At 36.7% G+C, this 27498-nt stretch overlaps 2 protein-coding genes across 6 annotated transcripts in view; one reads left to right on the top strand and one right to left on the bottom strand.

The window, feature by feature from the left end:
- Positions 1-18511, top strand: part of PLPPR4 (phospholipid phosphatase related 4) — a 30237-nt gene extending 11726 nt beyond the window's left edge. For 2 of the 4 annotated variants that reach the window (XM_042873778.1, XM_042873777.1), the window contains 6 exons: positions 2449-2634; positions 4316-4445; positions 6118-6313; positions 10551-10608; positions 11827-12000; positions 13899-18511. In XM_042873778.1, coding sequence (XP_042729712.1) covers positions 2449-2634; positions 4316-4445; positions 6118-6313; positions 10551-10608; positions 11827-12000; positions 13899-15236 — 2082 coding nt within the window. In that variant the 3' untranslated portion in view covers positions 15237-18511. The remainder of the gene's footprint in view (positions 1-2448; positions 2635-4315; positions 4446-6117; positions 6314-10550; positions 10609-11826; positions 12001-13898) is intronic. The other 2 variants (XM_042873780.1, XM_042873779.1) reach the window with 1 other exon arrangement.
- Positions 1-27498, bottom strand: part of PLPPR5 (phospholipid phosphatase related 5) — a 158994-nt gene that overhangs the window by 102268 nt on the left and 29228 nt on the right. Inside the window, exons 2-3 of one of the 2 annotated variants that reach the window (XM_042873785.1) lie at positions 10929-11109; positions 1479-1565 (exon numbers count right to left, since the gene is read on the bottom strand). In XM_042873785.1, the coding sequence (XP_042729719.1) occupies positions 1479-1565; positions 10929-10931 (90 nt within the window). In that variant the 5' untranslated portion in view covers positions 10932-11109. The remainder of the gene's footprint in view (positions 1-1478; positions 1566-10928; positions 11110-27498) is intronic. The other variant, XM_042873784.1, reaches the window with a different exon arrangement.

Below are 27498 nucleotides of genomic sequence, written 5' to 3'. Positions count from 1 at the left end.
TGCAGTCTCAATATACAAGGAAGAACAAGAGAGACTGTACAAGACCCCACACACCAGGGAAGTGTCCTTCTGTACAGGAGTCACCTTATCACAAATAATTGCACAGTCTCTGTACAGTTCCACAAAACAAACAAACAAACAAAAAAATGGGAAGCACAAAGACTTTAGGGAAGTCCTCTTTTATCTCTGTACACCTTTATAATGACTAGAAACAGTCATGGTAACTAATCATGCAGGTCTGCAGTACAGTCAATAGGGACTACATCCAGCAGGAAGTGAGAATCAAGGAATTATTCATACAGCTAAAGAATCAGACATCTTCCTGTAATGAGTAGGAAGCAGAACTCAATTTAGTTACATTTTATATAATTATTCCAACATAACTGAAGTAAATGTATGTCATGCTCTATGACATGTATCCACATTATTATTATATATATTTCAACGTTACATTTTGTGTATTTACTACGTTACACATCGTATATATATATATTTTAATATGGTATTTCAATGCACATATCACAGAGTTAGAGCATATCTCAGGTTCAAAGGGACCCACAAGGATCAACAAGACCAACTGTTAAGTATACCTATATATTAACTATACATAAACTACTTATTGAAGCAAACTTATTAGATGCCTAGTCTTATTTTTTCAGTGTTCGTAGCACTTAGCTTCACTTAGGGTGCCAATAAACATTCCCCTGCTATGCAATCACAGCTTCTCTACCTAGGTAAGATTACTATGGATCAACGTGAGCAAAGATAATGTGGCAGACAAAATTTTCTGTTTTTCACCTTCAGAAGATTCAGTTCAGAAGAACACTGTTGGTGATAGCAGAATCTGTTCACTTCAAACAGATCCTAAGGTGTACTAAAAAGTCTGTTTCAGAGAAATTTAGCAAGTATCCTTCTTCCATAACCAAACAAAATCACATTTTATGTACAAAAACTCTACATTTAGAAATCACAAGGTTTGAAAACCTGAAAATAGCTAAGGAATGCAAGAAATCATTGTCCCTCTGCTGTATATAGTTTACATTTTTTTAAGTTTTTTAAGTTTTTATTCATCGTTTTTCCAGTACACATATTTATCCAGTTTTATCACTTTTTTTTAATGTTAATATAGAATGGGATAAATGATACCAATTTTAATCATGCAATCAATTTTAATTGTTTGTAAATACTGAAGACTGCAATGGTAATATAGTTTCATAATGCCTGAAATGATGTCAGGAGAGTTCATATTCCTTTCAATGTGAGGTGCTTGATGTAAAAGAGAAGTATTTTTTTCTCAAGATGTATGATATAGCCTTATCTGATTGTTATTATTCTATCTGTCTTAGCAAATTTATTCAGTGGTTTCAAACTTCTCCTTTTCAGCAGCAGTTAATAAAAAGGAAAAGTTAATGTGATAGCCAAAATAAAAATAAAAGAGGAAAGAAAGCAGACAGGCAGTTAACATTATCCATAGGTACCTTAATTATTACAGACACGAAGGGAGTCGTTGAATTGCAGAGGAGGCACAGGTACTGGCTGCAACCTTGCCCTGTTGACTGAGAACTCTGGAAAATGATAAACAAACAAACAAAAATTCTGATCATTTATTATGCATTCACTAGTAGGATGCAGAGAAATCGCACATGCTACTAGTCACCCTTCCCACTGGCCATCCTAGGGAAGGGGCTGCCCTATCTACTCATTTGTCACCCAATGGCTTCAAAAGGTCTTTTTGCTATTGCTTCTCTTGTAAGAATTACTGGTTGCATCTGTGTTTTCAGAAGATAGTGGTAAGCTGGGGTAAATTTATCCCAGGAAAGCTAACTAAAGTCTTAATAAATTACTGTAAGCAACTGTGAAAGTTAAATTCACTGGTAGCTAGAGGATAAAAGAACTGTGAATACAGTCATCATATTCTACACAGACTGAATCTTATCAAAAGTAATTGCTTTTTGATGGAATTACAAAATGAATGTACCAAGGCAAAACACTCTATTATCTTGTATTTTTCTTTAAATTTTACTGTGAATCTTAATAAAAATTGGTTTGGGTATAAATACTGCCATATATATGGCAACTAAATTACCAAAAAGGGTGAGGATGAACAGCAGAAAGCTGACACCTCACAGAGGAGATTGCACTACTGTACTTACTTTTAAAAACAAAATTAAATTTAAAGCCTGTCCATTAATGATTCATGGATGAAAACGCTGAATTATGTGGGCTGAAAATTGGAATGGGTATTTTAAATAGCTTGGTAGACAACAGAGTTACTTGATATCAACTGAACAGTATAATATCTCTAGAGAATTGATTATTTATAGAAGGTAAAACAAATATAGTAAGGAGCAGTGGGATGTAAACAGCAAACATTACAGTGATTTATTAAGAATGTTGTCTCTGCAAATACAATGCTATTCTATAATTTTTTGTTTTCTTCATTTCTAGTTGCCCATATTGGCGTCTTCTGTTGTTAGCCTGTATTTTCTTGAACTTACTGATGTCTTCAAGCCAGTTCACTCTGGATTTAATTGCTATGACAAGAGTCTGAGTATGCCATATATTGAACCTACACAAGAAGCAGTTCCCTTTTTGATGTTGCTTAGTCTGGTTTTTGCTGGACCATCAATTACGGTAAGTTTGAGATGCACCATTAGTTACTGAAGATTTTGAACAGGGTTCCAGTTGGCATAAAGAAAGTAAGTGCTCTGTCTCCAGTTAGGCTGCAAGGTATCACCCAAACTAATTACTTTAGGAATTTAAATTCAGTTTTATCCTCCTATAGCAAAAGGAGATGCACAGCTCTTAGAGCATTCCCTGTAGCACTTCATTTACACTATCCTAACTGCAGGCACTAAGTTAAGAAAAAGCATCAACAGTTGAGTGAAAATAGTTATAATCATTCATTAATGCTGTACAATATTAATAACTGTTTACAGACAGAGTATCATAAGAAACTGATACAACACTTTAAAAGATCACTTTTTTTTTTTTTTTTTATTGGCAGCTTTAAGTTTACTGCACTGAACATATCACTTTTTTTAGAACTAGCTTTGCTCAGTAAGGTGTATCAGCCTTGTCTGTGAACTCAATTTCATTCTCCCAAACTGCACTGGGACACATCTGAATTGAGAGTTAGTTGTTAAGAGCAGACAGGAGACTGGTTTAATGGCTCATCCAAAGGGAGAAGATGATTTCAACAGAACGGAAACTCTTGTCAGAATATGAGCAGCTTGGTGATACATTATTAATGAGTAGCAACTGCTTTTAACCAGATCTGTACTGTAGCCCAAAAATAATACAGAAAATTACCACGTGTATTATTGGCATATGTCTTACGGCTTGTGGGATTTGAGAAATTTTCTATATGTATTCATAAAGCACAGGAAATGCCAGTGAGAGATCTTAGTGTGCAGAAACATGGATCACTACAATGTCAGACTCTTCTGAATTCAGATGCTTTAGCATTTAATTGTACTGTACGCCCTGTGCAAAGCCTACGTTACTTCTCATCTGCTGATAGACTATGACTTTTTCTCGTAGTGGTGAGAACTTCCCCCTCCATTTGAATATTTCAACACATCATTTTTTTCTGAATTCTAACAAGCCCCGCACGATTTTCAAGCTGCAATACTTAACAGGAAAAACAATAAAACCTGAGACTGCAAAACTATAAATAGATCCACATTTTCCAGCAATTAATACTGTGTTTTCACTTATATTCTTCTTATTTCTGTTTACAATTGCCTGTGTCTTAAGTCATGATCTCTTTTCAGAGCATAAGGACAGAATTTATTCTACTGCTGTGGACCTGGTTAAAATCCAAGCCAAATTAAATAATTATGGAAGAGTAGGCTACCACATAATTAGAAGCTGACAGTAAATACCAGGCATGAGGCCAAAACTGATGGCTAAAACCACCTTAAGAAGAGTTAAGATATTGCTGTGGTTCTGGATCACGTGAAAGGCAAGAAGTGCTGATCATTATGTTTTTACTGTAGAAGAATCCAATTTTTGCTGTGGATCAAGGCTCCGATTCCACTGAGAGCTTTACACAAACATATTAATAAAAGAAAAGGTCTCCTTTCAAAACTTTATGGTGCTTGGATTTAATGTCAGTGCCACTTTCTTGTTGCCCTCACACAGGCTAAATTGCGTTACTGAATGTTTACATATTGATACACATCTTTTCAAGGAATGTACGTGTCAGTGGAAAATATCAGTTGTGTCCGAGTAATATTTCAGCCCTTTAAATTCTACTGCTGTCTTATGAGTAATTGCTACATCTAAATTAAGAGCTTCTTTGTCGTTGCAGATAATGGTAGGAGAAGGAATTCTCTACTGTTGCCTGTCCAAAAGAAGAAATGGGATTGGAACAGAGGCCAATATTAATGCAGGAGGATGCAACTTCAATTCATTTCTTAGAAGAGCTGTCAGATTTGTTGGTGGGTTTCAAATGTTACTCACAAAGAAGAGCCTTCTGTGTACATTCAGTTTCCACCATGCAGATTTCCTTTTCTGAAACAGCCTTTCAGAACAGTTGCAGGGCTGTCACTGGCTTTTTTTTTCCTTTTTTTTTTTTTTTTTGCCAGAAAATGTGAGAAGAAACTGTCAAGGGGAAGCAAGAAAGCAGCCCCGCACTCAGTAAAGTAGTATCTACATTCTCCATTTTCCCTTTCCTCTTCTAGTCCATTGTCAGTCTTTCTAAAATAATTGTTTGCTTTTCCTTCTCACTTTGCACTGCCTTCCTTTTAATGGTTTCAGTGCACAGTTTCCCCTGCCTGCCTTCAATGTATCAAAAGGATTCAACCCAGCTGATACAGCATTCAGCATGACAGTAACAACCTGTTAGAACCTGTCAGTAGACCTGATATTCTTTTTCTGCTACATGTTTATCTACCTCTTGAAAAAGGGCTAGAATCTGGCAACATAATGATAGAGAGGGACATGATGAATTGCATTATTTCTGTATTTAATAAAGTGGAGATTGAAAGGCTGGCTGAACTTTGCTCCACTCTCACAATTAAGTCCCTCTGCCAATGAATGGCTAAAGGAAAGGTTGTCTCTGTTCCAGAAAGTTTTCATCAGTGAGGGCAACATATGCAAAGACAGGCTGCAGGACAGCAGACTGAAAACTTCCTAGGTGGACTACATGTTAGGTGTCTACAGGCTGGCAAGCAGGAAGACAATGCTAGGAGAGGTTATATATATGGCCAATAAAGCATATCCTGCTAAGAGCAGCAGTGAGGAGGTGAGCAGAGGGGGTTGTAGGTCGCAGGCACAAGAAGAGCTTCTCCAGTATGGCATCCTGTTCCATCACCAAAGAAAGCTCAAGGATGCATTACTTTCATCTTTGATTTATACCCTGAATTTGCAGTTTATTTTTGGTAGAACAATTACTTCAGCATTCTTTTAGGTTTGAGATGAAAATTTGATATAAATACAAGTAGAGAAATAGAGGTAGATCCTTAGGGAAACAGCAATTAGAAAATGCTCAGTTAAAAAGTTGAATTAGCTGCTTTGTGAATTTGATATTACTAATCAGACAGGATCATAACATAGATCACTGACAAAGAAAAATTTTTGTAATTGTGGTGAGGACTTGGTACTCAAGAAATGTAACGTGTGAAGATACACCAAAGTTATTGACAGCTGATGAGTCCCTAATAATAAAGAGAGATCAGGTTCTCAGAGCAGTGTTCTATGGGCAGCTGTGTTATTAAAACGTTCCAATGGGCAGATCCAAGCACAGAATGAGCACATATGCTCCACTTAAATAGATGGTTGTACTACAGACAGTTAAAATTTGTTTTCTAAATAGAAGCAGCTCCAATATAGTTTAGTTTTGTGAAAAAAATATATTGGAGGATATCAGGTCATCAAAACTAAATATTAAGTATCCATAGGAAGAAAATAAGCATAAATAATTTTTATATTAAAGAATTCATCTGAAATAAGATTCCATAAAGAAAAAAGATCTTATACTACAGTTGAATTCTTACAAGCCCAATTACAGGAGCCACAGATCTCTGTAAAATGTTGAGTGCATTTTACACAATGACTCATTTAATTTATAAATACAATAAACTTAACAACCTTTATTGCTTTATTTCCTAGGTGTTCATGTGTTTGGTCTTTGTTCTACTGCTCTTGTTACTGATATTATACAGCTATCAACAGGATATCAAGCACCATATTTCCTGACCGTCTGCAAGCCTAACTATACATCCTTAAATGTATCCTGCTCAGAGAATTCATACGTTGTGGAAGATATATGCTCAGGAGCTGATGCTAATATTATCAACGCTGGAAGGTTGGTTCTATCTTTTTCTAGATAAAGTCTGTATGAGTTTTGCTTTTTGCTTTAAGTAATAAAGCAGAGAACATTAGCATTGTTTAGTGATGTTTAATTTTCTTTATGAAGACATTAGGCCAACTGTGGGCTTTGGAAATCTTTGTCAGATTCAGAAGCATGTTAAAAGTAGTTAATTATTTTCTTTCCTTCAAAGGAGAAATAACAAAGCGCTTCAGTGAATACAATAGCAGTCCTGTCTTTTCCACACCAGCTTAAGCTCTTGTTAGTCATTTATATCACATTTCTTTGCATTTTTTTGCAGTTCTTCAAATTTTTTCCATATGGTGCTTTTTAAAAATTTCCTGCTCTCTAATAATATTACAGCAGAATTACAGAATGTTTGAAATGATGATGATTTCTGTTACTGACTGAGATGCATAATTTTATTGTGTATCCAATTAGCAGGCATGAAAGCAGTGTTCTTTTCTTCTGTCCTGTCCACCTCACTAAAGCTTTGCAGTCTTTTCTGGTTCTCTGTGCAGGTCAAGATGCTAGTTTCTGTTTTAACTTTATGCCTTATAGCATTGCATTTTTGTCACATGGATATTATTAAAATGTTTTGTCTGTATCACCAAGGCATATCTTTCCTAGTTTATTTGCTTTTACAAGGGTTGTTCGTAAAGTAATGCTTCCTATTTTATTATTTTGGCCCATGACATCAGAGGCAAGAGTTAGCAGAGGTTGAACCTTCCCACCAATATTCCATTACATTTTGTTGCTGTGTGACAGATGGCAGCAGAGGGACAGTCTAACATAGTGGTGTCTGACATGGAAGCGTGTATGAAGCAAAGGTATGTTAATGATTCCCCCTATGCAGAAAAAAAAATGGCACTCACAGACATTCACTGATGCGTGCTGAACATTTATGGACACTCTTATTGGATGTGAGCATAGTGAGTAGTGGATGGTGCATTTCAGAAGTGGTGACAATGGGTCACCTCCACTGGTACAGATTTTTCCAAGCCCAGCTTGCAGGTTCTTGTTCATTTCTGACAAAACACATAGCTAATGGTGGTGATTATGTAGGGGGAAAAAAAAAAGTGTTTTGTAGCTGAGAATGTGTTCTATCAAATAGGGTTATAGAGTTCTTCGTAACTGTTGCAGTTTCTATGGAAATAAATAGGAGGCACTACTTTCAGAGCAACCTATGTACATTGATTTCAGTGGTTGACATACTTCAGAACCATGAAATCACTCACTCTGTAAAGTATCTTACAGCAGATTTCCTAATCTGACTCTATTCACTGAAACAAACCAATTTCACCAACGTTTAAAGATTCTCAATTATGTATTTGATCTTAAATATGTTTGGTCGGCTGAGGCTCGTACTCTGATTCATTTGCCATCTTTGTTATTTATGTATCTGGGCATGACTGTATCTTCATTTGGCTTAAATAATTTGGCCTTCACCTCTCTCCTGTAACCATCTGCTGCTACTGTGATACTGCCATTGAATCCGGATGTTTGCAAGCAACCTTTTGCAACTACACAGTTTCCCAGTGAAACTGCTGCAAATTTACAGGTTGAATAGGAAGGAAAATTTTCTCGATTGCTCTCATTCATTTTGTTATCATCTCAAACACAATGCCCTGATTTGGCTGTCTGCAGCCATTCCAAAAACTCCAATCATATTTGTTTAAATATCACCACTTAAAACAAAACAAAACACACCAGTGAAACAGTTGTAGCAGATAAGATTAAGCAGTGGGTTTTTGTGTTACTATTTCTTAGGAAGACAACCATATACTAATAATTCAAATTCACTCCTATCATAGAGAACATGTTTGATTAATACTCTGACACACCTGATCCCACCCTTGGTTTTGCCTTAGTAAAATTTTATTGTCATTTTCCTTTATCAAATTCTTGTTTTCATATAATTGTGACAACTTCAGCAAAGCAAACAGCAGTTGCTACTGGTTCAGTACTTCCTTCAGTCACCTAGTATGGGAGTTACAATATAACTTCTCTAGCTCAGGAGATTAATTTGACTTCAGCAATTTCAGTTTTTAAGGGACTTGTTCTTATGACATTTATAATGGCCTTCATTTTTAAATTTGTACATTCTAGAAATTTTGGCTCTAGAAATTCTTCTCTAGACTCCCTTATGAATTAATGTTCTGCAGTACCTTTTTTCTTTCATCCTTTTTCCTCTGTTAATCTTCAAAGAATTCTTTCAATCATTTCTATTCAGATCTCCGGTGAGATCTTTATCCTCTGTTGTTTCTGATGTTCTGACTCAGTATGACTCTCTAATCATTATTCCCCCTCCATGCATTCCTCATGCATGAGCATTCAGAGTGATATACTGTCTCACGAGCCCAGGGCATGTATTCTTTGAGATCTTTGTTCACCTTCTCAATAAAGAGCCAAGCAAAAAGGCTACATATTTTTAGCTTGAATTATTTTCATTTTAGATGAACAGATAGCAAATTGAAAAGAGCAAAAGCAGTGTCACCATTAGAAAGTACACAGAGTGCACATACTGTGCTAGCTCTAAAAGCATGTGAATAGAAAACAGAACAAACAGAAAACTGACTGTAGCATAGTGACGTATCTTACCAGCAAAATGCCATCAAATTTAGGCTGTTCTGAGTGGTACCAAACTTCATAGAATCAAACCTACAGAATAACTCCACAGAGACTGTAAGTAAATATATGCTTATACTAAAACCTGCACAGAGTAAAGGAGTTGATAGACATTATATGCACCTATATTTTTTTCATATATTTACCCCCTTGCCCTCCTCTGAACCAGGGACTCAAACTGAGAAAGGCTTGCTTAGGAGAAGAAAAAAATTGGTCTGTCTTTATAAGTGAAAAAAAGAATCATACTGATTTTATCTTGGCCGGAGTAAAGGAGCTGCTGGAGCCATGAGCTCAAATTCAGGTCAGCAGTGTGGCATTCACACTGACCTACATTCACACATTTCGTTACGAATGAATTATTTAGAACAGACAAAGCAGAATACATAAGAAATAAATTTAGAAAGCAGAATCTGCTCCTTTGCAGAAAAACATCTATGAGCAAAAGACTATATTTCAATCTCTGCTATTTTAACTTAGCTGCGGTGCTGCTAGAAAAAATGGATGCAGAAACATGCAGCCCAGCTAGATTCTCAAAAACCACCTTGAATGATTGTTGAAGCATTTATCCCAACCTGAGCTTTCTATTTCAGCCTATCTCAGGTGAAAGTGGCTCCTGTGACTGCAGGAAAGACATACTCTTCTTCACCAAAACAGCCAGCACGTTACACATCCATGCCATTTAAAGAGAAAAATGTACAGCTGTAAACTGATACACATCTGAAGTACTCACTTCTAGAGCTCAGAATTTTTCAGGGCTTCCGCAAGCCATGAACTAGATGTCTCTCATAGAATAGGTGTTACTGAATCCACACCCAGCTAAATTTTTGCCTCTGCTATGTAAAATCTCTTCTTTACATTCTCACTTTTTTTTTTTTTTTTTTTTTTTTTTAATTTACTTTTAGCCAATTGGGTTTAGAAGAAAAGAAAGAAATGGGTTTAGAAGAAAAATAAGATTTTGCCTACTGTCTCACATAGTTTGGACAAATTTTCATTTACACTCTTGTTCCGTGCTTCAGAAAGGAACTTGTTAACATCTAAAAAGTCATTCCATGTTTTTGCGCTCCATTAACTCCTACTGTGTTATGAAATGATAAAATTAAAAAAGAAAAGAAAAAAAAAGAAGACCGAAAAGAGCAAATAAAGATGAAGGTAGGGACTGACTATCCAGGTTGTATACATAGCTGAGAAGTTCTTACATCAAAGTGTCCAACTGAAGCCAGTAGGAGTAATCGTAAGAACCAGGTTCACTCATTAAATATTTTGTATAATTAGAAACACGCATAAGAGTTATTATGGAAATTTATCTATAAAAACAAATTTAGAGAAATGTCCCTCTTAAAATCAAGCATCCAGTCTAGAGCTCATTCACACTCATAGTATACCTACCATGCTTAGCACACAAAAATAATTCCATGCTAAATATTAACATTAGTTCTTTCTCCAGGTGATAGAAAAGAAATCTTGAAAGTAAATATTAATGATTGATCATATATTGCCTAGGAAGTGTCAGCTGAAATTACTGTATCATCCAGTGTATTTTTTCAAGTGAACACTAGCACAGTATATTTGAACTTAGAAACATAATTTGAGTGTCCTTCCTTGGCAGAAAGTCATTCCCATCTCAACATGCCACCCTGGCAGCCTTTGCAGCAGTGTACATTTCGGTGAGTAATCAACTCTATTCATTTTCGTTTAAATAAGACGAAAGTCAGAATGTAATTTGCTGCACATATTACAGTGATGTATTGCCTGGACATTCTGAACAGATGTGAGTTTTTATCCTGTCAATTTAAAAGCAAAATGAAATTATCAGCAGCTAAAATAAAAGCAGTTATATAAAGAATACAGAAAAGATGTGACTGCTTCACACTCTTTGTTAAGAAGCAACATTATCCATTGTACTTTTAAAGTATTTAATGCCTCATGTTATTCACATATAAAATGCAATGCTTATTTATCTCATAAGGTGACGGTTTTAACTTACCATTCAAATCAGCCTTTACATCTTTTATCTTTCCTTTGCTGCTCTCTTCACTTGACTCATTGTTTTTAAACTTCAGGCATTAAGGCACAAACATTTTATGTGATCTAGTTTCATTTGACCTCCATAGAATTGCATCATTGATGAACAGGCACAACCACTCTCTGAGGCCTCAAAGATGCTACTGCAAAGCAAGGCAATAAAAACCAGTAATTAGCAGGAAATATTAGAACATGCTTCAGTGATTGTAGCTGATTTCCCACATCTGACCACTGACATTTCTTCAGTATGGGGGCCCATATATGTATGAGTGATCACCTATTTGAAATTTAAAAAGAATTTTCCATCCTTCATGCTATAAAACCAGAGAGGGGTGGGAAAAACAACAGCAACTCACTAATCAAACTAAGTAAAAGAATTGCACGCGTACCGGGAACTTGCCAGTACTTTTTCAGCCTGGGAAAGAGTGAAAATTTGAAGTATTTTTGCCTCCCTTTACCTCCCATTTTCACCCCCAGTTGAGAAATAGCTCTCTAAAGCATCTGGTGATAAGTTATTGCTTTCATCTGGCTTCTATGTTTCTGACACAGGGACTGCTTAGTCACGTTTACATTTAGGTTCTGAGTGTGAACATTATTTAGGCATAAAATCTTTATCCTAATTGACATCAATAAGCAACATTGCCTCTGCTTTCAGAAATCCATTCCTTGTGATTTCAGATCTTCCTATAGTAATTGAGTAGATTTTAACAAGGCTGCTAAACAAAATTAAACTGATTACCTTCAACATTAGTGTAACAGCGATTTAAGTGTCCAAGAAACATTTGATGTGAGAAATTCATATATCTTCTGAGGTAAATTTCAGTTTCTGTAACTGCTTCTTCATCTCTTTCTTTTTTAAGATGTACTTCAATTCTACATTAACAGACTCCTCAAAACTTCTGAAGCCACTTTTGGTCTTTGCTTTTATCATCTGTGGAATTATATGTGGTCTGACTCGAATCACTCAATATAAGAATCACCCAGTTGATGTTTACTGTGGCTTTCTCATTGGAGGAGGAATTGCTCTCTATTTGGTAAATACACAGATGTTGTTATATTTTAAAGAATAAAACATATGTATACGATAAGGGTATTGGTATTTTAAATGAAAATATTTTGTCATGGTAATGTACCATAATTAAGAATATAATCCAAATGTGCTGAAGATGATGGTGTTGAGGGTAATCACTTCTAAGAAGAAAGAGGGAAAAGCAAATACGTATTTCAATTCAAATTGCCATGAGAATGCACCAAGTGGTATATAATAGTCTAGTACTACATGCAGAAACAGCTCTAACATGATGCGCTTTCTTTAAGATACATATTTTCTACTCCACACTTCAAAGCATAATACATGGAAAATATTGGATTAACCAGTACTTGCTGCCAGTGCGAGCTCACATCACATTAAAAAAATGGTTTATTGTACAGCAACTCCACTGAGTGAACTACTAAACCTGCAGGAGATCAAAGATAATATCAACCCCTTGTGGTTCTTTAGAGCTTTTGGGGAAGTTTTGCAAGGGAAATAGGATACCTGAGTCAGGTTACTCCTTTGCACTTCATCTGTACGGTACTGAAACAGATGGAGCACTTCAGAAGGGTGTTGGAAAGATGCACGTAAGATAGGCTTGTTTGTATCTGATTGGAGGAAATGTTGGATGCTTCTGCTTGCTGCTTGTAATACATCTCCAACATGATTGTGTCAATCCAGGTTCCTGTAAGCAATAAGGAACTTCTGCTGACAATGTAACAGTGAATAAAATAGTCATAACAATCAGTGGGACGGCTTTTGGCTCCCAAGGAAGTCAACAATGAATTTTAGTACAATAATAAATTCATAATCTGTCCCCCTTTTCTCTGTGTTGTAATAATCTAAGGCACATGTAGGTCGCCTACAAAGGTTACCAGGGAAAAAAAAATGGATTTCACAGTGGCAACAATGACAGCAACCAGAGAAGATAATAAAAACCCACAAGTTACTAAGTCAGATTCTATGATTATGCTGTGAGCAGAAAGGCACTCTGTTGAGTATATAATTTCAAATTATTAAGCTGTTGCAGACTCTCATAAATGCAGTTGTTGTTCCCATGTTTGAAATCTACAAACAAGTGTGGTCTTTGTTAGGTCATGCAATAACCACATGGGGAAGACAACACACATCTAAAAGGCACACTGTCTCGGAAACCCAGCAGTCAGTAACTGCACTTAAAGCTAAACATCAATAAGAGGAAAGATAGGTGAAACTACAAATGACTCTAAAAAGGACATACTGATCAAGTAACCTAAAAGATTGAGTCAGACATTTGAGCCTTTCATAGAACACTTTCTCAGTGGAATCTTTAAACTGACAGCATTTTACAATAAATATATTGAATAAGAAAATGCTGTATAATTAAATCTTGTAACAGATATGCACAGCTTGGAATGCATTTGATTTAAAGCTGATAAATTGTTCTATCGTGTAGATATTGTACTACATGGTTATTATGCAGGAAAAGGGCACAATCACGGCACAACTTGAGCTGGAACAAGATTCATTAAATCAGAGCAGACAGTATTGTAGATGTTAAATAGCTTCACGCAGTAGACTACAAATATTTAGTTTTATATTTTCGTAACAAAATATTCTTTCTTCAGCAGTATCTGTTGTTTTATAATAAGAAGAGCACTACTGGAGGCTAAATACTTTCCTTAAGTGTTTATAGCCAAGAAATATGTTTCCTTGTCATCCTACTAAGACCTCTACCTACCAGATTGAGAACATATAGAGAATTTAGAATATAAAGATAAGGATACACTTGGAAGGAACTCTCAGTTAAAGTGGTCTAATTCTATCCCTCAATATTTAAGACAGAAGAATGTAGTTAAGATACCTAAAAATCTCTCTCTTTTTCATAACTACTTGTTAATGATTCTGTTCAAATATCAGGGCCTGTATGCTGTGGGGAACTTCTTGCCGAGTGAGGAGAATGTGTTTCACCCAAATTTTCACAGAGAACCTCTAAGGTCCTTGACAGACCTCAGTCAAGATGCCAATAGAATCCTGCCAGGTAAAAATGGTAGCAGCACTGATGGCATTGTCTCTCACCGTTCAGAAAGCATCCTTAATAGAAACCACAGAGATTCAGGTTCTCTGACTAACATCAAGAGAGCAAATGCTGATGTAGAAATCATAACACCACGAAGCCCAATGGGAAAGGAAAACATGGTAACTTTCAGCAACACTCTGCCAAGAGTCAACACACCATCCTTGGAAGATCCAGCAAGACGAAATGCAACAATTCATGCATCTATGGACTCTGCCCGCTCCAAACAGCTGCTTTCCCAGTGGAAGAATAAGAATGAAAGCCGTAAGCTGTCACTGCAAGTAATAGAGACTGAATCTGGCCAGTCACCACCAAGGGCTATAGAAATGAGGTCAAGCTCAGAGCCTTCCAGAGTGGGTGTAAATGGTGATCACCATGGTCCAAGTAGCCAATACCTGAAAATTCAACCTGGTAGTGTACCAGGTTGTAACAACTCCGGTCTTTCTGGTGGGCCAAGGGTCTCTATTCAGTCACGTCCTGGCTCTTCCCAGTTAGTACATATTCCTGAAGAGACTCAAGAGAATGTGAACACATCACCCAAAAGTAGTTCAGCTAGAGCTAAATGGCTGAAAGCTGCTGAGAAGAGCGTCGCATGTAGAAGCAACAGCCAGCCAAGAATCATGCAAGTAATAGCCATGTCTAAGCAGCAAGGAGTGCTTCAGGGCAGTCCAAAGAGTTCAGAGGGAAGCACAGTCACTTGTACAGGAGCCATCAGATACAAAACCTTGACAGACCATGAGCCAAGCAGCATTGTCAGAGTTGAGGCCCATCCCGAAAATAACAGACCTGTAATTCAGATGCCATCAGAAGGTGAAGGAAGTGGATCATGGAAATGGAAAGGACCCGAAAAAGTCACCCTTCGTCAGACATATGAATTAAATGATCTCAACAGAGACTCTGAGAGTTGTGACTCCTTAAAAGACAGTTATGGGTCAGGTGACAGGAAAAGAAGCAATATAGATAACACCGAGCATCACCATCATGGTATCACTACAATAAGAGTCACACCAGTGGAAGGAAGTGAGATTGGCTCAGAGACCCTGTCCATTTCTTCTAGCAGGGACTCAACACTTCGAAGAAAAGGTAACATCATTTTAATCCCTGAACGAGGGAGCAGTCCAGAGAACACGAGAAACATCTTCTATAAAGGCACATCCCCCACACGGGCATACAAGGAATGAGAGGAGACATATCAGCTGGTCTGTACCACCACAAAGAAAACAAATCTTCACAGAGGTTCTGCCCCCTTTGTTTAGAGTTGATATTTACCTTTATGTGCCAAATGATTGACCGGCAGCGCAAAAGTTGCTGAACACTGCTGATGTGCAAAGTGCATGAGCCTATGGAAATCATGTAGTGGGGGAAAAGCACAACACCAGAACCTAATGTGAAAGGTTTTCATACAACTTGCTTCTTCAGACTCAAAGCATTTATCTGAGGGCAATGTTAAAATAACAGTCTTGAACACAGACACTTTAATTCCTGAATGTGCCAACTTTTTTTTTATTTATATTTGTGTCCAAAATCGACTGAATTTTTCATAGCAAATGCTGTATCAGTGGTATATATTCACCTTTGCAGAATTTGCACCACGTCTTTAATACAGGATGGTGCTGATAACTTTACATGTTTTGAAAATTTGCATACTTATTAGACTCTACAAACACATGACATATTGATGTGCAGTTACTTTAAAAATAATATCGCTAATATTATGATGATGCTGGCTGCATTCATTTAGCGTAAGAAATATTTACAGCTTTGTTATAGTGGATCTGTCACATTCAAAGATTGCAAAGGTTTTGTGTAGTTCTTTAAGATGTCTACTGCAACAAAAAATGTGTAGGTGACGTTCCATTAGAATGGAATAACTATCTATTTTGAATAGTTTTGCTGCTACTGCTCAACTTTTATTTAAGAACAGGTGCTACTAATGAAGACGCTGCTTCTTAGTGGGCTAACTTGTAGAACTGTTTTAAATTATGTTTTTAAGGGGTCTTTTAAAGTGCTACAAGTAATTAAGATCTTGCATTTTTAAACTTCCAAACAACCCTTTCCATTGCTCTGTTAGTTTTTAACTTTGTAATGTTTGACACCTACAACTGCAAAATGTGAAAGGTGAGCCATAAGAAAATAAAAACAAACCGCTGGTTTCCTGATCAGCTTCAAAGGAGACAGTAAATACTGTCATAGCCCACAATTAAAAGCAGTCATTCAGCTTACTTGCTTAGCATGCCACAAGAACAATCACAAGTTTCACCCCAGTCAACATTTAGGAAATTAGTGCTTTGCTTTAAATAATGGAATGCCTTGGTATTACAGAATCACTAAATGAGTGTTGCATTATGACACTACTTCTGTTCACTTTCCTTGAGACACTCTCCAGAACCTTGTTAGGGACTATATTCTTTCCCTCACCACTGCCACATGGAGGGTCTCTGCACCTGAGAGAACACAAATTACTTTAGTAAATTAAACTTCGGATGTAATAAAAGAAAGCTTGTTTGCTAAAGCCCTCCATTGCCAAAACTTGTTAAACTGACGAACTTTGAAAGGAATACACATAGCACATCTTGGGCATACTAGAAGAAAAGCTTCATTCAATGTCTTGGACTTAAAGAACAAACCCTATTACCCATGGAGGAAGCCATGGGTAATGCTCATGCAGTGTAGCTCCTCGTTCTTCTGAAGAGCTAATAACAGACATCTACTCGCTCCCCCACCAAGAAGGGTGGGAATGAATTTGAAGTCCCCTTACTGAATAAGCTACTGCTTAAATCAGGTAAATCAGGTCTGTATCTGACTTATTTATTTTTTCTAAGTCATCTTCTTATTTGGGGTATCAGATAACCAGATACATATGATATGGCATAGTCAGAACTTGTCTACAAACCATACCCCACAGATCTTTGAGGAAAAGCCCACCCTGCCTGCTTCAGCCAAGCAGAAGAAAGAATCATCCCATTGCAGGAAGATAAATAGCACAACACACACAGACCAAAAAATAACAACAAAAAAACTAATCACAACCAAATTCCAAATCTGACTCTAGGCCTAACTAATTATATAAATAGGAGGGTGATGTTTGCTAATCTGCACAGAAGAATGGATTTGTAGTCGATGTAAAGCTTTACATACCTTACGGTTACACAGGTGCTCCAGGCTTAGCTATCAGCCAGCCCTATCAATGCTTCCCCCACCTGCCCATCACTCAGTGCTGTGAAGAATGCTGGCCCTTAAGGAAATGACCACAATTTTGCTACTAGTGAAGACAAAGATCCCATCATGCATGTGATGATTAGGGGGAAACGTTCTGCAGGTTACACGTAAGGGGATAACAGGTTGGGTTCCAGGGTACTTTGTATGTTGAAGGCATGCTTTAAGGCATGATAGCTGGGAAATATAATCACAGATGCCAGGGATACAAAAAAAAAGCAATTTTTTTAGAAATGCATTCTCAGATTCTAGAACTTACAAATCAGGATTTTGTTGTTGGTGGGTTTTTTTTTTTTCTTTTAAAAATAAAGTACCTTTATTCCTTGGTATTTAATACCAAATTTTGTGTGAGGGTCCTAGGAATTATGAACACTTGGATTGCAATGAAAAAAAACACCTTTGGATTTAGTTTAGTCTAAGTACGTGATAAAGCACGTAAAATTAGCTTTAAAGGAATAGGTAAGACACAATCACTGTTGGCCTATCAAAGCAGGGAAATAATATGCAATCATGTTTTAGTTTGTGAGTGCAAGGCAAAAGAACATGAGTAGATGAGCCTGAAAATAATGGAAAATTAAAATAGAGAATAATGGCAATAAAGCAAAGATTAGAAAATATTCCCTCTGGCAATTTAGCTGTTTTAGAAACTGCAGGATTCCTGGCGGGAGTGTTTGTTCTTTATTCCTTGGTTTTAGTCAGATATATATTGGCATATGTGTTGCTTTTACTATTCTAAAATTTGCTGCACTATTTCAAGTGCAGTGTGATATTTTTCCTAAGGTTTCCTATTTCTTAACAAAAGATTTTAAAGCTCTTGTGTAATCATTGAAATTGTGTTCTTTACATAAATATTGATATATTCTTTTTTACTCAAAGTGCCAAAGGCTACTGTTTTTAATAATGGCTTATCAAATTATATTACGTTAGAGAGCAGAAATGTAATAATATATACATTAGAACTCAGACCTCTGCATGTATATTTGATAAGGAGCCTTTTGTAAAATTACTCTTTGTTTACATTCCACTGATACCTTAATTTAAAATTAAATAAATTTACAGGTGACATCTTCTTAGTGTTCTGATTTTCTTACTTGCTAACAGGCACGAATTTCTTTGTTAGGCTATGCTTTACTGAAAAGAGGAAATACTCAGAAATATGTTTTTAAATGAGAACTCTCTATATAAAGTATTGTGTTTAATAAAATGTTATGCAATGTTTTAAAATGGAAAAGAATTTGTAAATTGCTATAAATGTATTTTGTTAAATAAGTACAGATCAATGCTACTGTGTTTATTGTGCTAACATCATGAAAATAAAAATAAAATTCTTCATTGATGTTCAGTCATTTCATCTGTGATGAAGCAGAATTATTTTCCAATATTAGGTTTCTCATGATATGTGGAAGGGGTTATTAGTGGGAAACCTCAAGCCACAGCATTGCAGTAAGAAATCATGAAGAACAGAACCAAAACGAGGGTCTCTCTGAAAAAACAATGTACAGAAACATAAAATGAATTGAGAACTTCATGCCGTCACGACACATCTACCAGATCATTTTGCAGGACCAACTGGAGTGCTCTGCTCCTATTGTCTCTATATCATCTTTGCTAGTTAGCGTGGGGCAGAGCTGCCAGACACGATGAGGTTCTGACTGGATTGTGAATGACAACAGGCCAGGTGTCAAGGGCAATCCCAAGAGGAAGGATTCTCCCTAGGGGAAGAAGTTAGGATGCAGAACATAGTCATCAGAGTGACAAACACCCTACTACTAGCAACAGTGAAGAATTTAAGTACAGCAGTCCACTGTCAAAAACACTATCTGATCTATAAGCCACACCTGGTATGCAAAAGAAAACACTGTCTCCAAGCCTGCCTTCAAATACTCCAAAAAGGGGCATCAGCAGGGCCTTTAAGTGCTGGGGATGGAAAGTACCACTCTGAGACTTGAGCAGACGCTGCCAACGGCATAGTACGGACCAACAGAAGGGCCTCTGCAATGCACTAAGCAAACTGACCTTGATAAGCTCTCCCATGTGTGCTCAGGCCTTCATGCAGGCTGTGCTTTGTATTTTCCTGCCTTTCCAGCACGGTGACCCTTGGGTGGCAAGGGGACAAGGCAGCAAAGCGCTGCTGAGGGGTACAGTGGCATTGCATACACACACACCACACTCCCAGCCAGAGCATTCTAGGTTCAACCAGCGTCATCACAAGCTGTGAGGCAGATCTGGGTCACTTGGCAATCTGTCTGCCAGGACCTTCATGATAATGTAAGACGGGGGACCTCAGGCAAAAGAATTAGGAGAGCATTTGTTCCCTCTGAAGAGAAAGGAAGTTCATGTACAGATATGTGGCTGCTCCTTCTGTGGCTACTGGAAGAATACTCTGCTTATAGTCAGGGCTGGTGAAAGCTCTGGCCACACCGTATTAGCAACCAGTTTCATGAAAGGCCAGCAGCAGAATCTCATGGGGCAGCAGGTTATTTGCCTGAGCAAAAGGATGCCTTGAATGAGGTTCTGCAAAGCATAATGTCTGGAGTCAGTGGACAAGGTCTGTCTCACACGCATTTCAGTATCCTGGCAAAGTTACAGGCAGCAATGTCCATGGTATGGGTCAGAGAGACCCTGGGAAAGAGCGCAAGAGTCTGGGTAACCTCCTGATGCTGACTGGGACATTGCAAGCCCCCGGAAGTGCACACTTCCCGATCACTGAGCCAGGAATGCTTCTTTGGAGGTCCCGAAGCAAGATGAGGTAGGCTTTGACCTGGGCCTAACAGCAACACTGCAAGGAGAGGCAGTAGGAAAGGAGGGAAAGAGGGAAAAAATAAGCCACTGTTGATAAATGTATAAGATGCTCTGTGTTCTCTATCAAGGAATATAGGTGGAAGTCAAAATAATAAAGATAGCAAAATTAAGAAAGAGACAGTTAAATTTGATGTATGTACTGAATAGGAAAATTGAAAGATGATACAGCATGGCAAAGTGCATAACAGGGAGCTCCTAGGTGTTTCATTTCTGCAATTTGCAATGGCACATCATTACCCTGCTTGCATTAGGTGATGTCACGGTACGGCAATTCTATAGTAATTTTGTATCAAGAACAATCAACCTCATTTTATTACACACAAAATTGAACTGAATGTCACCTTAGGGGTCCCATTTCATACATGTTGCAATCAGCCTAATGCTAGACATTACATCACTATGCAAGTTGTCACTGACTCAGACACGTAAAGAAGCCCAGCAGGACAGAGGCTACTGCAATGTACACACCAAAGCCTTTCTTCAGCTAAGCACCACAGTCTGAGAGGGGCACTTAAATTTTCATCATGAGGAAGATTCATCCTTTTACTATACCTACATCAGCTGTGCTAGAATAGAGTGAGCCTCCACCATTATCACTCCAAATCCAGGGTGTTTTATTCCTATTTTGTATTTATAGCAGTGATTGTATGGAGAAATAGCAGTACATAGCATTTTTTTTCAGGATTTTCAATTTTATTTGTATGTAATCATACACAAACATACTGCATTTGTACAAGAAGTTGACATCGTGTAAAATGCTTTTTGTCTTTTTTAGCCAGAAAGAGTAGAATTTATCCAGCCAATTGACTTCCCATAATTAAAGGTCATGTCTTAGCCTGCCACATACATCCACTCTGTAGACTGCAGAGTAAATCAGATCCTTCTAGGACATGACTGCTTAAAGCTGAGCTCTAAGTTTCTCCTCTGGGAATGATCCTTTCAGTGGATTAGACAATTAGTAAAAATAGTTTGAAAGGCACATTTTGTACGTCTACATTTAGGCCAGAAATGAACTTCCTCTATGAAGGGTACCTTTGACATGGAGATTAGATTAGATGTAGATAAATTATTTCTACTGACAAACTATCTTATTTTCTTAGATGATTCTGGTTACAGCAACAGTGCCCCTAAGTAAAGTGAACTGACTCCAAATCAAATTGCTGACTTTTATCTACTTATGCAGAAGAGTTTTTGGAGTTATGAATGATTAAACTGAAACATGCCTGTTTTGTGCTAAATTTTAAAAGGGCTTCAGAGGTCCCTGAGGTGAAAAGTCAAGTAAGACATGACACTAACAAAACTCATTTTTTATAAATTTACGAAAGTGTTTTACATGACAGATCAGTTCACAGGTAATTTGGTAGGAATGTTTCAAAGAGGTTACAACCCTGATTTATAAAATTCAAAAACAAAATCTCTTCACAGATCTTATAGCACAGAATGTATCAGTGAACAAAACTAAGATGCGTCTCCCCATTCAAAATGTATTTTCAAAATGAAAGAAAGGGAATCCTACTCTAGCACCATATATGTGTGTATACACACAGAGTTAATGTATGCCTTTGTTCAAGCCAGGCTTTATAAAGAGAACATTAAACAGCTATTTCAAATCAAGGAATAAATCATATACTCCATACACTCCCAGTTCCTGGTAGAATTCTGATGCTAACATTTAAATGGAAAAAGTGACAGGTTTGAAAATTATTCAGTTTTGCTCCCTTTAATCAGATCAAAACAAGGTGCTTCATTTAAATGCATTCACTGCACGATGGTATTCACTGGAAGGAGCTTACACAGTAACACCTTACATTAAAAAGCATGAATCTATCTTATGTAATTGTTCCCCCCTTAATGAAAAAATCTTTCATCCTTTCAGAATAGTAAATTCAATTGAATTAAGAAGTTACTAATCCAGAAGTTCAGATATTTGTAATGTCTATACATCTCTGATACCAACACCACCCAACAATTCGTGCAAGCGGAGGCCTCTGGATATGTATCACAGACCTATTAAGCATAAACAAGCTGAAAGTACTTTCAAATTTCATTTTTTTTAAGATGACACATACTTTTCTGATATTGAATAAACATACATTTTTAGACATTTTGCTAAGCATCCACTGGATTTTGTTAATTCCTCACCTTGCTTTTTGGTTCAGCACTGTTGGTCTATAGAATTACATTACTCCACATCTCTGCTTATTACAATAACTCTCCACTGAACACAAAGTTCAAATCTACATCTTCTTTCAAATGTTCTTATTAACTGCCTGAAAAGAGTCTTATAAAAGAAACCTCAACTTGGACTGGGCTTGTTTTCACTCCTAGAGTGTGATTTGTATAGACCAGAGATAAAAGTACTAATTAAGAATGTAATTCAAAAGGACAGAAGGAAAAAAAAAAGAAAAAAAAGAAAAAAAAAAAACCCTCAATACAATAGGCTGTATTTCTTTATTTTATCCTATTTGTGTGCAATCAGTCTCAATGCCACAGAAGTAGTGCATAACCCAAGATAGAATCCTACACCTCAGCCCAATGAGATGGCATTAGGACCACTGTATTGGCAGTGTTCAACACTAGTAGCCTTATGCCTCCATGCCTACAGAAATAAAAGCTGATTGACACACTTCTGGAAAGCTATACTGTTTCAAGGCAGTTATTTTTTATTGCTCTCAATTTTTTCCTCTTTCACAAAAGTGAAGTGCAACTAATGCACAGCACCAGCACATGTAGCTTTCAAAAAGGATAGTGTCTTTGAAAGCAGATCAAGTAATCAACCCTAAAAAAAACATCAATAGAAGCAGGGCTAGTTGGTAACCCACACCAACATATGCAAGCAGTAGAATTTCACTCTCCTCTCAGTGCTAAAATTCAAAACTCTGAAATCAAATGTTCTAGCTGGAAACAAGGATATGTCCTAACCCTCTGTCCTAATCAGTCTGTCTTTCCTGCACATCAGATGCAACTGACTGACAGGAAATTTGTATGAGGTTTTGTTCTCTGTAAGCTCTAGTAATTCCTTCTTTTGGAAAGCCTTTCATTCCTGCCTACTGTAAGAGGAGAAAAAAAAAAAAAAAAAAGTATCCATGTGAAGAGAACACGGAACTCTGGCAGAAAGCAACCCATTAACTACCATTAGCACTACTCCTGGATGTGGAAGATAAGATGGGCCAATGACCGTAACTGACCACTTTCTCATCATTTTACTTAATCTCTTGAGAGATAGTGATGTGATCTTATTGGATCAGCTAGCATCTAAATCTTATCAGACTCTCTTACCTCAAACATAGTTGAAATTGTTTGGACAAATGAAGCTACAGAGCTAAGAAATACTGAGAATGACATCTTACAGCAAGAATTGGTCATGTCTTCAAAGAATGATAATTTCTCTCTTACCATTTCCTTAGCAACAGGGAAAATCAGGGGTTCTTTTCCATTTATTGAAGAGCCTTGATTTCACAATTGCTGGAATACAGAAGCATCTGCTTGTAACCAAGGCACTTTCTGAATAGCACAAGATTTTCAGTCAGAACTGTAAGAGCTTTTTAGTCCTTATATCTTATTATGACAATTATTTCAGATAAAAGGAAATTACAAAGCCTGAGTTATGTTAAGGCTTTCATCACACCACGTAGTGCTCATATGGTAATCCTCCCCTAGGAGGGAACTTGCTTGACAAATACTATAAATAGGAGCCTACATAAGAGGATAAATAATCACTCATCTGCTGATAAATTCCGACAGATCATCTTTCCTATGCAGTTCGAGTGAAAGACATAATCAGAAAGTCCTTGATCTATTAATGGGTGAATTGCACTCCAAATCCAAACTACTTTGAAAAGTACTGAAATCTTTAAAACAGATATTTATGTGTTCTGCTTTGTCCACAATGTAGTTGTTCTGAACTTGTATTTACATAGAACTGCTTTTTTATTTTTATTATTATGTAGCAGAGTTGCTTTCCTTCTCTTCAGAAGTACCAAAAGCCCACAAGCAAAGCTTCCTCTCAGGGAGTGTGGCCATTAAGTGTGGCCTCTCAGTTGAGAGAAAGGGTTAAAATTAATCACGATTATTTGACAAATCAATACATGAAAAATTAAATTTCTTATCAACTTCTACACTTGCTCTTTAGTCGGACAGACTGTTGAATTCAAATGGACAAGCAGATAATACTAGAGCAGAAAAATCTGCAACCTTCTACAAAATCCTACTATGTAATGATTTCTGGAGTCTAAAAGCTAAGAGCTAGCCTCATTTCTTACAAAGAAGTCTTATGAAGACCAAAGAATTGTTTAAGCAAGGCTTTCAGATGGTCATACAAGTATACGTCATTAAATAGAGCCTAGAAATGGAAGCAGATCCAATCTCCACAAATCCTTTACTTTGTCCTGCAGATGTGCAGATAGTAATGGTGACTAGCATTAAAGATGAGTAAATAATATTTCTTTTTTCTCTGAAATCAATTATTCTTTAAATCGCTGTACTATTGGTAATATGGAACCTTCTACGAACCAAAGAAAATCAGAACCACCTCCAATGTGCAAACAGACAATATTTAAGAATACATGAATTCATAATAGTCTATCTCCCAAAAATCTTTTATTGAAGCCATGAAAAAGTGTCTGATATTTGTAGATATTTTGTGGGGACAAGTTAGGTGGGTTATTTTTCCTTTTTTCTTTTCTTGCCCATGAAATGAAACATTTAAAATAAAATTACAATTGCTCATGTTCAAAATGAACCTTCCATGCCACATCTTTGTAGAATAAAGAAGCTAAAAATAAAACGTTACCAGGGAAACAGAATGGAACAGTAGTTAACAATAGGGCCTCATCTAAAGTCTCTGAAATAAATGGGAACAGGATCAAACTTCAGTGAAGAAAATAAATGAGTGTTCCAGGATTTCCTCCATTCATGTTTTATTAGTTCCTGTTTCATATTTGTGAGGAAATCAGTTTGAACTGAAATAATACATAACTCATCAATAGATGATGGATTCTTAGAATTCACTGCGTTGTGAATTCAGCAACAGGAGATTTACACGGGGATTTTTAGAGAAGTCTAGCCTACTTTCGTTCTCTGTTTTAAGGTTACAGACTACAAATGGGAAAGGGAGAGTTCTATTGAGACAACACCAGACAGTAAAAGAGGAGACAATATCACTGACTACACGGGAAACCTGCAAAGCACATCTTAGTTTGTGCTTCACCCTGTGGAAGAAATCTGATGACAGATAGCAGGCACTGGTAATGTGCTGGAATACCAGAAAGTGAACGAGAATACAGCTGATTAATGGAGGAAGTTACAGAATCATAGAATGGCTTTTATACCTTAAAGATAATCCAGTTCCAACTCCCTGCCATGAAATGGTTGCCAACCACCAGATCAGGCTGACCAAGGCTCCACTCAATTCAGCCTCAAACAGCACTAGAGATGGCTCATCCACAGTTTCTCAGGCAATCTGTCCCAGAGCTCTGGGTAAAGAATTTCCTCCTAATACCTAGTATAAATCTTCTCTCTTCTAATTTAAAACCATTTGCCCTTGTATAGCTTATAATAGTTCAAAAACTTGTTGCTTGGCGAAAGGTATAATAATTGGTCAAACATTGTAATGATTTTTTTTTCAATATAGCCTTCCAGCTTTTAAAAGAAAAAAATCACTGCATTTTCACAAACATCAGTAGATAAACCAATAGCAAAGATCCACTGAAGTCAAAGGAAACAAATTTTAAAAGGAGCTTTGGATAAAACTGTGTGAACTCAGGAACCTGTTAAGCTCAATGACATTTCTGTTAACAATTACTTATTTATTTATTTACAAGGAATAAAATTAGTTTTACAGTTATTCAGTGTCTACATTTGCACTGCTGCAAACTGACATGTTTCATAGTGGCTTTGAATTCTCAAGTTATGCTTGTCACTTAGTTTGAAAGTCCCCACTGGAACATGCTATAAATTAGTCATACTGAAATAACGCTTACCACAAAATATTACAAATTGCATTGCATTTGAAAGACTGGCTTGCATTAAAGCATCTACACAATTGTCACAGGGTGTATCCCAACACAGACAAAGCTAAAAGTACAATGACTGCTATAAACGCTATAGAAATGAAGAGCCGTTCTCACAGTTTGATCCCATTGTCATCTCTAAGGATTATTATTCAAAGATTAGAGGTTCCCATTCTTTTCATTTTAGGAGATACTGGAAAAGCAAAAATTTCAGATTTTTGAAAGTAAGTTTCAGTGCAGATATTTGTCCAGAGGAGCAACCATTGACCCTAATAGACTTGTTCAACACATGAATTAGGTACACAGGCACGGTGATCTTAGCAAGGCAAGGCACAAGTAGTGCCATCACACTGCAGTGTCGAGGCTTTTTGTTAGATAACAAAGTCATCACCACTCTCAGGAAGCATAAAACAAATTAGAGAATGTCTGAGGTGAAGATATGTTAGAAATCCCCACTCGCATGCTTGCATTAGATGTAGCTGCTTTGTCTAAGCCTAGAAATTATGTCTTCTATCTCGCAAGCAATATCAAATGCTTGATCTCCTAAGAATCAAGTCAGATTTTAATATTCAAATTAAGAATTAATTTATTTCAGCATAATCTGAAGTAACTTTAATGCGGTCAGTGTAGCCCTACAAGTTAGAATGACTGTTACACCAGATTCATGCTCAATGATTTTGTAATTGCTTCAGTTTAGTTATCTAACAATTAAAACGATGTTTGCAGCTCTTCCAGCACTAATTTTCTCAAAAATGTAATTGGATTTTTCTTTTCTGGAATCTCACAGAAAGGTTCGCAATATAGGTGTTAATCCATGATTTTTAATGTTTATTCATTTTACACATATTTTTAGCGCAGACATACATTTCCACTTCTAACACAGCTCAATACTATTGTTATCGTTAATCATTTGTTCAGAGCTGTCATCATGGGTTAAATCTTTTCAAGTTGATGCCTCAGGGTTCATATGTGAATTTGTAAACTCAAGGGTGGACTTTCATAATACATTATTGACAGCATTCACATCTTCTGAGAAGAAATCTAGCCTGTATAAAATGTAGGCACGAGAGTACAAAATATTATTTCTTCACCATTTAAAATGTTTGTATTGACTTTCAGCAGAGATGTTTTTGAATCAATTTGAATGCTAGTATTTTTTCAGAAATACCATTTAAGATTTACAGACGTAAACCTTTATTTGGCTTGTCTGCCAACCCTCTGCTTGGAAAAAGAAACAGTACATGATTTATACCTCCCTACTTTCATCTTTCTTCCCTGTATATCCCCAAAACATCCTCAAATGCCAAGAAGAAAAGCCTATGTGCTATCAGTTCAGCACACTACATTAAATGAAATATGACAATTCCAAATTGATGAATTTTGAGTGACGTACACAGGAAAAAACTCAGTGGTC

This window comes from Lagopus leucura, unplaced genomic scaffold (assembly GCF_019238085.1).
Source record: "Lagopus leucura isolate 7727_CA_CO unplaced genomic scaffold, USGS_WTPT01 Super-Scaffold_100009, whole genome shotgun sequence".
Taxonomy (NCBI): domain Eukaryota; kingdom Metazoa; phylum Chordata; class Aves; order Galliformes; family Phasianidae; genus Lagopus; species Lagopus leucura.
The sequence above is the reverse complement of the archived record's forward strand: the minus strand, read 5'-3'. Positions and strand labels throughout refer to the sequence as shown.